Source organism: Acinonyx jubatus, chromosome X (genome assembly GCF_027475565.1).
Source record: "Acinonyx jubatus isolate Ajub_Pintada_27869175 chromosome X, VMU_Ajub_asm_v1.0, whole genome shotgun sequence".
In the NCBI taxonomy this organism is placed as follows: Eukaryota; Metazoa; Chordata; class Mammalia; order Carnivora; family Felidae; genus Acinonyx; species Acinonyx jubatus.
The window spans coordinates 74,415,327-74,428,279 of NC_069389.1; the positions used below are offsets into that span (position 1 = coordinate 74,415,327).

At 34.8% G+C, this 12,953-nt stretch overlaps 1 protein-coding gene across 8 annotated transcripts in view; it reads left to right on the forward strand.

Moving 5' to 3' along the window:
• Positions 1 to 12,953, forward strand: part of DIAPH2 (diaphanous related formin 2) — a 971,442-nt gene that overhangs the window by 460,728 nt on the left and 497,761 nt on the right. For all 8 annotated transcript variants that reach the window (XM_027053564.2, XM_053201433.1, XM_053201431.1 and 5 more), the window contains one exon: positions 520 to 759. In XM_027053564.2, the coding sequence (XP_026909365.1) occupies positions 520 to 759 (240 nt within the window). The remainder of the gene's footprint in view (positions 1 to 519; positions 760 to 12,953) is intronic.

The window sequence follows — 12,953 nt, forward strand, 5'->3', positions numbered from 1 at the left end:
TATGATTATGGAATTAACAAACAGCAAATGTTTAGCTTCAATAATATTTTCTTACTGTTATAAGGATGATTTGTTTAAAACTGAACAACTAACTTTTTAAAATTTTTATTACAATATTCCTTTGGTGGGGCACCTGGGTGGCTCAGTCGGTTAAGCGTCCGACTTCGGCTCAGATCATGATCTCACAGTCCGTGAGTTCGTGCCCCACATCAGGCTCTGTGCTGACAGCTCGGAGCCTGGAGCCTGCTTCAGATTCTGTGTCTCCCTCTCTCTCTGACTCTCCCCTTTTCATGCTCTGTTTCTCTCTGTCTCAAAAATAAGTAAACATTAAAAAAATTAAAAATAAATAAAATATTCCTTTGGAATTTCTAAAACAAACCAAAACAAAGTTTTTTAAGACCCAGAGAAAATTCATTTTATGCAGAAATTTTACAGTACAGTCTATAAAGTTATCTGTATTGGAGAGTGAAATAACAGGCTTTATATATATGTTCTTATAGAGCATTTCTTATCTTACAGATGAGCTCAGTGAAAATGTTGCAGCCTCGTCTCAATAGCATTCTATTCAAGCTCACGTTTGAAGAACATGTAAACAACATCAAACCAAGCATCATAGCAGTAACTCTTGCCTGTGAAGAACTGAAGAAAAGTGAAAGCTTTAACAAACTTTTAGAGTTAGTTCTTTTGGTTGGAAACTACATGAACTCAGGCTCGAGAAATGCCCAGTCTTTGGGTTTTAAGATCAACTTCCTTTGTAAGGTAAGATAACATTTAAAGGTAAGATACAATATTAATTTCATCTGTGAGAAGGGTCACTCTAAATAGAAAGGTACACAAGCCAAAAAAAAAAAAAGTACGCTTTAAAAGAGTGAATGTTATGGTAAGTGAATTATATTTCAATTAAAACATATATATATATATATATATATATATATATATATATATATATAATTTTAGTGCAGTAAAGTCTCAAAGATATTGCATATACTTTTGTAGTATAGTACTAAACTTTCTCATCAGATCTTACTGGAGTTTGTAAGTAAAAAAAAAAAATTTGCTTTTTATAAAGTAGTTGCAATCTTGTATTTCATTCCCCTTGTACTTATTTTATGTCTCTCAAAAAGGTATTTGAGGAGCTAAATGTAATGAGGTAAATAGCCAGAAACTTCTTTTTAAGTATGCTTTGCTTATTCTAGTCTAAGCCAACAAAACTCTTTATTGTTGAACAGTGTTGTGTTAGTTAAGTTTATATTAGGTGTAGTCCATTAACTAAAACTTGAAAGAAAATCAAGTGGCAATCATCTTATTGTTTTGATCAATAATAATGATTGACCAAGTCATTTCATGGTATTATTTTTGAGATTTTAATTCTTGTGAGAAGTACAGAAATAGAGAAACCCAGAGGTGATTGTATATGCTCATTTCGAGGCTAAAGTGAACCACTTTATTCAAGAGAAAGATCTGTCTGTTACAAAGAGAAAGATGAATAGACTCTGAGGTAAAGACCTGTGAGAAAGCTAGAGAGAAAAATAAATCTGAAAACAAGCAATCCCTCTTTCACATCTCACCATGCTTCCACTTTGTTTTCTTCTCACATCTTAAAACACTGCAGAACTTTAGTTAGTTCTTGATGTAGCTTGTAACAAGAATCCCGAATGTAAGAGTGGATATAAATTTCTTTTCTATTCATGCATTAGATAGATGTATATGAAATATACATGGAACAGCATTTTAATATGTATCAAAAGTGATTTGCTTCTGGTAGTTCTAACTCAGATAGGCAAACAATAACATTTGCAGTAATAGGATATATAGTGGAATTGTATATGTTTACTCATGATTTATTTTTGAAGGGTGTGAGGAAAGAGGGCCAGAAAGGTAGGAAAGATCATCTGGATTGCTAGACCTGGTAAAAAAAAAAAAAAAAAAAAAAAAAAAAAAAAAAAAAAAAAGTTACTCCCTCGTGATATTAGGGGACATTTGAAATTATTTGATAATCATAGAATAAGGCAATGCTTGTAATAAATGGAATAAGTCATAGCCAGATTTGTAGGATAAATCTAAACATTTAATACATTTTCATTCTTTGCATACCATATACTCAGTACTAATAAAGTCATCTCTTACGAAGATGCTACTTGTTTTGAGTATATGCTATATGCATAGTGAGTGAATCTTGAAGGTGTTTTTGGTGAATGATTATAAAAAATATTATAAATTAAAAGAAAAGGTCAATGGAAATTTATATTGTATGCCTATTTCACCTTTGATTCATATAAAGAAGACATTTAAAACAAACTCTCCTTATTTGAATAAATATGTACTTTTTTAAAATGTCTTAATTTCACACTATTGCAATTAATTACATGAAGTGATTTTTTGAAGCAAGAATGAGCAAATCATTTATACACCAGAACAAAAGATTATATTCATCTCACAGAAGGATTTTATAGTTACATCTTATATTTCAGAGAAAAACTTCTTCCTGTCATCTACCAGTCAAATAAAAGTTCTTCCATACAGCACTGATCTGACATCTGTCACTAGAGGTATGCTCAAAGGATTCAGCACAAAGATTTTTGCCAACTTCAAATAAAATAAAAATAATCTTGTGGGAAATACTATCATGTAGTAATAGATGTTCTAAAAGAGAAGAAGTGAATGTTTTAAAATGCCCCCTTCCCCCACCCTCCACTTTTCAGTAGGATTTTATCTTCAGGGAAATACTTGTCATTGAGAAAGAGAAATATCATATATATGCATGATATTCCCCTAATGTCTAAGATTAAAAGGATGCTCCTGGAATACAAAGGATTTTGAGTATGTAAATGTCTAAAATGACAGAAATTTACCAAAGTACATAGAAATAGTTAGCTTAGGTTTGTAATCTGTTCAAATGTGAATTAACTACTGATTTATGATTAGCTAGAATTGCTGTTAAAGTCCAGTTATAAACAATTACTGGTTGATTTTTCTTTTTTTTTTTTCCTTAAAGAATCATAGAGGGAACTTCCTTTGTAGAGCGATGATAATGCCTCAAAAACTGATACCATTTACCCACCTAAATTACTCTAATGATAATTTCCTTTCTCAGTGAATTTAAAACTATAATCTGCTCTTCACAAGAAGCTATAGAGTATGTTAAAATATTCACTTACTTAAAAAGGAGCTATGGTATAAGCAGTTAAGTTTATCAGATGTATTTTGTGGTAAAATAATATTAAAAAATTCAGATGGTCACAGTTGGCTTCTATAGTATTTGGGAAGAAAAGGAAAACAGATGTGTTAACCTAAATGTCAAATATAACTAAATGGTATCATTACTATAAGTACTACCCTCACCACAAAATGCTTTGTTAATTTGCAGCAGTGAATTATCACTTTGTGAGTCACTAAACCAGGGTTCTGAACTGTAATAAAAGTCATTTCCATGCATATAAGTTCCCAATGTTAGCTTGGCCCCTGCTTGCCTGTTGATTACTAAAATTTTAACCAATAGCAATGGTGCACTTCAGGGTCATTTATTTATGTTTTCAGTAATATACAATAATATACATAATCTGCATAAGAACAAAACATTTGAGAGGTGCCTGGGTGGCTCAGTCAGTTAATCGTCTGACTCCTGATTTCGGCTCAGGTCCTGATCTCATGGTTCATGAGTTTGAGCCCCGCATCTGGCTCTGTGCTAGCAGTGTGGAGCCTGCTTGGGATTCTCTCTCACCTCTCTCTCTGACCCTCCCTCCCTCTTCCTCTCTCTCTCTTTCCCTCTCTCTCTCTCTCAAAATAAATAAATCAACATTTTAAAAAAAGAACAAAATATTTAAAAATACTTAGCACTCCCCATGCACTAAACTTTGTGGGTATATCAGATAAGGATCTTTATTTGCAAGCAAGAGAAAGTGATTCTGCCTGATTTAAGGGAGGCGGGGAGAAGGGCTTTCTCGGGAAGATATGAGATAGTTCAGTCAGAAGCTGAGGAAATGCTGAATAACTTGGCCTTTAAAAGAGCAGCAACTATGGCAGCTTTGAGAATACAGAGAGCAGTAACAAATGGAAAGTATTTTCAGGAAATTGTCTTTGGGCCTATTAACTCCAACCATTTTCCTCTTCCTTTCCCTGAGTTTGATTCAAGTTCTTATTATAAAGACTGACTGACCTAGTGTGGATTAATTACAAGAATACTCCTTGTCCAAGGGAAAGTAAAGAACCTTGTTTAACAGAACTACCAAGACTACCTGCAATGGAAGAGTGGTCATGTCCTAAAGGACACTGTTAATTAAAGATAGGGACACCAAAGATTAGGGGCAGATGAAGGGATATCAGGCAGACCCAAACAAAGGCAAAACGAAAGAGATCATTAGTACACCAGAGGGATACAAACAATACAGAAGACACACAGAAATCTCAAGAAGCTAGTGGTACAGTTAAATAGCCAGGTAATATACTACATACAGAGTATTGTGATAGCCAGATTGTATCACAAGATACACTGTCGATGAATATGAAGATTAATGGCCATTGAGATTGACAGGACTTCAGAGAGGGAGGAATTTTTAGTGATGGGGTGAGGATGAACAGTACTATAAAATGGAACAGAAGGATCTTGAAGGATAGATAGAATTATGTTATATAAGGGAAGAAGCCATAACCTTACAAGATGGGAGAAAGCTGGACTCAGAAATTTTGCTTTAGCTTCCATTTTGCCCATTACTAAGTAAGCCAGATTTTCATGGCTGAGTCAGTTACTCTTTATGAAACCCAGTTAGTCAACTATAAATGAGGAAATGCAGTGACCCTTGTTTATTTTGTTATATAGGGTTTTTTTAGGGTCAAATAAAATGATTTTTGTCAGAGTTCTTTGAAAAATTATAATGTTAAATGGTAGTAGTTCTTTTATGAGATTATTTATTTATTTTAAGAAGGAGAGAAAGACCGATCATGAGTGGGGTGGGGCAGAGAGAGAGGGAGAGAGAGCATCCCAAGCAGGATCCCGGCTGTCAACACAGAAACCATTGCAGGGCTCGAACTCACGAATCATGGCATCATGACCTGAGCAGAAACCAAGTCAGACACTTAACCCATTGAGCCACCCAGGCTCCTCAGTAGTAGTTCTTTTTAATGATGATAGATAACTAGGTATAATCATTGTACATTTGAAGATGAATTAGAAAACCACACTGTGTGGAATATTGGGTATATGTTGGACACAAATGATAACATTAGTAGGCCGATAGTGAGAAGATTTTGAGTTATTTGTATACTAGTTTAGATAACCTGCCTTCATAACTTTTTAAAAAATCATTCACAATTCATTTCATAACTTAAGAAATCCACAGACCTTTCTTTTTCTGCCTTGAGTTAATATCCCCTTCATCCATACTAGTCTCACCCATACTAGTCACCCATTTCTAGTCATTCTAGTTGGACAGAGAGACATAATAAATCATGATACAGTAGGATGATGTGCTTTTGTACAGATTTTAAATAAATTATACAAAGAACCTGAAGAAAATATTTACATTTACTGTAGAAAAATTTTATATACATTTTATTTTTAGTCATTAGCATTAAGATGATAAAGTAGTTTTTATGTGTTCCTTTTCCTAAGATTCATCATTTCTATAAAGTATGTATAACATATAAAAGCCTTATTTTCTAGAGACTTTCACATGGTATTAGTGACAGAATATTGTAGGTATTACCCCAAGTACACAAAGAAAAGTCTACAACTCCCCCATAGAAGTTATAAGGAAAGTAAAAGAGGTTCAGTTTTAATTAAAAATAGATTACTTATCATAAAATATGATTTGAAAGGAAAATTACTACGTCCATGGAAGCAAAATGTGGAATATATAGTCCAAGAAAAATCTACACACACACACAAAAAAATCAAGGAAAAAAGTCCTAAGTACTCTAAGAATTTCACATTTTATCATTCTTAGCTGAAATGAGGTGGATTGTTTCCATATAAATTTATAATATTAACATAAGAAGGTGACTAGTCTTCAGTCTGCAGATAAGAAAACACACTCAGAGAAGGGAAATACTTTGGTTTGTGTATTGGTCAGCTCTGGCATCCATAACAGAATACCACAGGATGGGTGGTTTAAACAACAGAACTTAATTTTCTCACAGTTTTGGAGACAGGAAGTCCAAGATCAAGGTGCTGGCCTGGTTGGTGTCTGGTGAGACATCTTTTCCTGGCTTGCAGATAGCTACCTTCTTGCAGTGTCATCAAATAGCCTTTCCTCTGTGCCCCACATAGAAACAGAGAGAAAGAGTTATACGTAAGTGATGAAATTATTATTACACTGTATGTTAACTAAGTTGGATTTAAATTAAAAAAATAGTTGAGAAAGTGCAGGAGAGCTCTGGTATCACCTCCTCTTCTTATAAGGACACTAATCCTATCAGATTAGACCCCACCCTTTTGACTTTATTTAACCTTAATTACCTCCTTAAAGGTCTTATCTCCAAATATAGTCAAATTGGGGGTTAGTGCTAAAACACGTGGATTACTCAGGATTGGGACAGTCCCAGGCAACTCAGGATAGTGGGTGGTCACTTAAGTTATGAAAATAAAGGTAGGGTCCTAGCCTCCTAATAATGTTCCACTTTCTCTCTTTTTTAAACATGTAACTGAAACAGCTTGTCTTTTGCATTTTTATAGTGTCTTTCACTCCTCTTCTTCATCTAGTTTTTGCTCTTTATTCTTCTCTGGTTCCCATTGCACACTTTGAACACATTACTAGAGAATTGTTTATACTTTAATTATTTGATTTCTCATTCTCTTTCAAGACCCAGAACTTATGGAATTTGGATGTATATTTTATTCTATATTAAATCCCCAGGGTCTATTTTATATGAAGCCATCGGTAAATTACTCTTGAATGAAAGCCAAGAAATTTGATTCAATAAAGGGTTTGTTGTCAGTGTTTGGCATAAACATTAACTTTTTTTTTTTTTTAAATTAGAGAATTTAGTTCCTCACAGATGTAAAGGTTATATTGTTTACCAGCAAAACTATTGAATATGTAATTGTCATACTGCTGTGGTTTATTTGTAAAAACATAAAAAAATATTGTTTGCTATAATTATAAACCAGCAATTCTACCTTCAAATATAAGTCAATAAATAAATATGGGAATTAATTTATAACCAAAGATATTTTAGAAAACAACCACTGTAGGATATACTGAAAGGCACCCCACCGAAGTTCAGTAAATCCTAGTCAGTATTCCACATATTTGGTTGCCTGTGTGTTACAGTTTATAAAGTGCTTTTCTTATGATTCAAAGAGGTGAATTATTATTAACCCATTTGCAAATTAGGAAACTAAAGCCCATTGAAGTAATGCAATTTTTCCAATTTGAAAAAGCTAATAAGTATCCAAGTTGAGTCTTAAATCTGTTTTCTATGTCCCAAAACTTGCAAGCATACTGTCTCTCACTGCACTGTAACAGAATGTTTGGTTATACATAGCTCATTTCAAGGAAGCATTACAGAACAATTCTGCCACTTATGGAATTCTAAAAATGGAGAAAATGACATGTAGATTTTCTTGATTCTCTAGTAGCATGTAAAATGAGGAATCTCTTTTCTTATTCAAATTGAATTGGAAGTAATTGCAGGCATATTAATAGAAAATTTCTCTTCCTGGGGTGCCTGGGTGACTCAGTCAGTTAAGCGTCTTACTTCAGCTTAGGTCATGATCTCAGTTTGTGAGTTCTAGCCCTGCATCGCAAGCTCCATGTCAGGCTCTATGCTGACAGCTCAGAGCCTAGAGCCTGCTTCAGATTCTGTCTCCCTCTCTCTCGCTGCCCCTCTCCTGTTCATGTTCTGTCTCAAAAATCAACAAACATTAAAAAAAATAATAAAAAATTGAAAGAAGAAAATTTCTCTTCCTCTAATAGATTTTAATGTATCCAGGCATTAGAGCCTATATATTTGTAATAAAATAGCATTTAATAATCTGCATAATTATAGAGCTATCATTTGGTTTTGTATGTATAAGTTCTCAGAACCTATCAGTTTTGTGTAGGCAAGGTTGGCTGCTGTTGTCAAGATTTTACAAATGAGAATCTTCTCTCCAGGAAGATAACTTACCCTGAATCACTCAGTGTCAGAGGCAGAGTTAGAATCCGACTTTTCCTGGGACTCAAATTATGTCAGTGGCTCAAGCTACTTTTAGAATTTGATGGTCTCTTTTGCATCACTGAAATATGCTTTTTCCTATAAGAGAGTGTTTAGCATTACTCGAATTTAGGGAAGTTGTGGTTGATAGTTGGCTGAGAAGAAAATTGCTTTGAAGGATGTAATTTGTATTAGAAAATTCCATGTAAGGGAAGATTAGACTCTCTATCAAGTACAGGGTTGGATGGAATGTTTGATCTTCTTCCCAAACTTTCCATTTCCTCCCTGTGGGTCCTTTAAAATTTCCTTCCTGTGGGACTATTTGTAGGAAAGAGTTTTCAGTTGGTGATCTCCCTGAGTCACTAGTTGTAATCAGTGACATAGATCCAAATGTACAGCAAAATACAGAGGAGCTCATTTATGTTACTTTGCATTTTAAAATGTCATCCTGTAAACTAGTGACACCCCATACTACTTGTTCATAATTTATGACCAGTAGACACAAACATTTCAAGTTAAGGGTTTGTGTGTGCCACATTATATTATTCCATGTAGGAACATTTACCATTTTTGACCTCTGAAACAACTAACCAGCCGAGAATGATTTAAGGACAGGATATCATTCTCAGCTTTAAATGGTTTCCTTTGTTCAGCTTATATGATGGTTGACCTTTATTTAAGTCCATTGTTTTTTATTGAATTGTGCTTAATGGGCTCGCATCATTGGGAACCACTGAATAGTTTCTTGGGACCTTAAAGATAAATGCTGCACTATTGTGATACTATGCCAGTGGGACATTTTAGATTCAGTTTCCATAATTGTGTCATGGGTTTTTGTTTCCCTCATTTATTCAGGTAAATCAATATACCAAAATTCATAATTTTCAAACAGCAAGCATTAATATTACTTAAGTCAAAAAGTCCAAAAGTGTTTAAATTTATAGAACACTAAATTTATTTTTTTAAGTTCTTTTAATTCCCATATGTTACTTGTTATATATCCCAAAGCACATACTATTAATCAGTGCATGTGGATTTGTGCACATAGGCAAATGGTAGTACTAAAATATTGCTTCAGTGGTCCCATTTCTCTAGTAATTAGGATGTTTGGATACCAGCTCAGAAATTCAATCCAAAGCCCTCACGTCTGATGCATTTCACACCATTTAAAATATAAACAAAACACAAACTACTTTTTCTGAGCTTCTCGTCTTTAAAAATGCAGCCCCCCAAAAGTTAGAAACATGATCTTGGCTCCCTGATTTTGTAATCCCATGAACATACCACCATATGTTTTGAAGACTGTCCTCCAATTAGAAAATCAGCTTTTCCCACTTCTAAGATGTAGAGTATGTAGTCTCTTTATCTCTGTACTATAGTGGTCTGTACATACAGATTGACATAAGTAGAAAGAACACTTGGTGAAGGTAGTATGTATTCCTGTCTTTACAGGTGCTTTCTTCTAAGATGTCCATCTCAATTTTTACAGATGGTCATGACATTGTAGAGATTCATGTTAATGTGTAGATGCATTATATCTTTCTTATTCTCTGTAGCCTGCATTATGGGACTGAGATGGGAGAAAAAGCAAACTGCTGTATTAGCATGAGGGAAGCTATATGATCATGTTGGGCACAGGAATTAACCATTTTTGTGGATATGCTTCAAATAGGTATACAGGCATACCTCATTTTGTGCACTTTGCATTTTGCAAATTTTGTGTTTTTTACAAATTAAAGGTTTGGCAAGCCTGTTTCAAGTAAACCTATAAGCACCATTTTTCACTTGGTGTCTCTGTGCCACATTTTGGTAATTCTCAGAACATTTAAAACTTTTTCATTGTTTGTTATAGTGATCTGTGATTAGTGATTATGACTTGCTGAAAACACTGATAATGGTTAGCTTACGGTATTTTTTTTTAACGTTTATTCATTTTTGAGAGAGGTGTGAGCAGAGGAGGGGCAAAGAGAGAGGGAGACAAAGAATCTGAAGCAGGCTCCAGGCTCTGCACTGTCAGCACAGAGCCTGATGCGGGTCTCAAACCCACGAGCAGCAAGATCATGACCTGAGCCCAAGTCAGATGCTCAACTGACTGAGCCACCCAGGCACCCCAGTTTAAAGTATTTTTTAATCAATTAACTAATTACGTACATAGGGGTTTGTTTTTGACATAATGCTGTTGCACACTTAACAGACTACTGTGTAGTATAGACATAACTTTTACATCTACTGGGAAACCAAGAGGTTCATTTGAGTTGCTTTACTGCAATATTCACTTTACTGTGGACTGGAACCAAACCTGCAATATCTTTGAGGTATGCCTATAGTTATAAAAGCATATGTCTATCACAATACCTTTTTTGAAATTGCAACTCTGATTAAAAGAAGTTCATACATCTACTCTCCTACTTGCCTCTAAAAATACACATCTCCTGAGCTTATTTAAAGATGTTTCTCGGAGCGCCTGGGTGGCTCAGTCGGTTGAGCGTCCGACTTCAGCCCAGGTCATGATCTCGTGGTCCGTGGGTTCGAGCCCCGCATGGGGCTCTGTGCTGACAGCTCGGAGCCCGGAGCCTGTTTCAGATTCTGTGTCTCCCTCTCTCTCTGACCCTCCCCTGTTCATGCTCTGTCTCTCTCTGTCTCAAAAATAAATAAACATTAAAAAAAAAATTTTTAAATAAAAAAAAATAAAAAATAAAAAAATAAAGATGTTTCTCTAAGTTGAAATATTTATTGATTTACATTCATTGGTGCCAATTATCTTATATTTTAAATATAACACTTGTTTGCTTTTTCAGAATCTGATTACATATGTTTAGATATTACCACATGTACAACACTATAAGCTGTGTAAAAACTTCATTATAACCACTCCCGACAATTTTTGGTTTACTAAATTATCTATAGAATACTAGTTTGTAAATGTAATCTGTCTGATGCAGACTTGATCAGTATTCCTTGTTTTTTTCTTTTAAATATTAACATTATTCAATCCAGAGAACACTAGTTTGTAAATGTAATCTGTCTGATACAGACTTGATCAGTATTCCTTGTTTTTTTGTTTTAAATATTAACATTATTTAAACCATTCCTTTTTTTTTAACTTGTTTTATTTTTTTTATTTTTTTTTAAATTTACATACAAATTAGTTAGCATATACTGCAACAATGATTTCAGGAATAGATTCCTTAGTGCCCCTTACCCATTTAGCCCATCCCCCCTCCCACAACCCCTCCCGTAACCCTGAGTTTGTTCTCCATATTTATGAGTCTCTTCTGTTTTGTCCCCCTCCCTGCTTTTATATTATTTTTATTTCCCTTCCTTTATGTTCATCTGTTTTGTCTCTTAAAGTCCTCATATGAGTGAAGTCATATGATTTTTGTCTTTCTCTGACTAATTTCACTTAGCATGATACTCTCCAGTTCCATCCACGTAGTTGCAAAGGACAAGATTTCATTCTTTTTGATTGCCGAGTAATACACCATTGTGTGTGTGTGTGTGTGTGTGTGTGTCACATCTTCTTTATTGATTCATCCATCAATGAACATTTGGGCTGTTTCCGTAGTTTGGCTATTGTTGATAGTGCTGCTATAAACATGGGGGTACATGCGTCCCTTCAAAACAGCATACCTGTATCCTGTAGATAAATGCCAAGTAGTGCAATTGCTGGGTCGTAGAGTGGTTCTATTTTTAGTTTTTTGAGGAACCTCCATACTGTTTTCCAAAGTGGCTGCACCAGCTTGCATTGCCACCAACAATGCAAAAGAGATCCTCTTTCTCCACATCCTCGCCAACATCTGTTGTTGCCTGAGTTGTTAATGTTAGCCATTCTGACAGGTGTAAGGTGGTATCTCATTGTGGTTTTGATTTGTATTTCCCAGATGATGACTGATGTTGAGCAACTTTGCATGTGTCTGTTGGCCATCTGGATGTCTTCATTGGAGAATTGTCTATTCATGGCTTTTGCCCATTTCTTCACTGGATTATTTGTTTTTTGGGTGTTGAGTTTGATAAGTTCTCTGTATAGATTTTGGATATTAACCCTTTATCTGATATGTCATTTGTAAATATCTTTTCCCATTCTGTCAGTTGCCTTTTAGTTTTGCTGAATGTTTCCTTCGCTGTGCAGAAGCTTTTTATTTTGATGAGGTCCCAGTAGTTCACTTTTGCTTTTTGTATCCCTTGCCTCTGGAGACATGTTGAGTAAGAAGTTCTGCAGCTAAGATCAAAGAGGTTTTGCCTGCTTTCTTCTCGAGGATTTTGATGGCTTTCTGTCTTGCATTGAGGTCTTTCATCCATTTTGAGTTTATTTTTGTGTATGGTGTAAGAAAGTGGTGCAGGTTCATTCTTCTGCATGTTGCTGTCCAGTTTTCCCAGCGCCACTTGCTGAAGAGACTGTCTTTATTCCATTGGATATTCATTCCTGCTTTGTCAAAGATTAGTTGGCCATGTGTTTGTGGGTCCATTTCTGGGTTCTCTATTCTGTTCCATTGGCCTGAGTGTCTGTTCTTGTGCCAGTACCATACTGTCTTGATGATTACAGCTTTGTAGTAAAGCTTGATGTCTGGGATTGTGATACCTCCTACTTTGGTTTTCTTTTTCAAAATTGCTTTAGGTATTCGGGGTCTTTTCTGGTTCCATACAAATTTTAGGGTTATTTGTTCTAGCTCTGTGAAGAATGCTGGGGTTACTTTGATAGGGATTGTATTGAATATGTAGATTGCTTTGGGTAGTATCGACATTGTCACAATATTTGTTCTTCCTATCCAGGAGCATGGAATCTTTTTCCATTTTTTTTGTGTCTTCTTCAATTTCTTTTG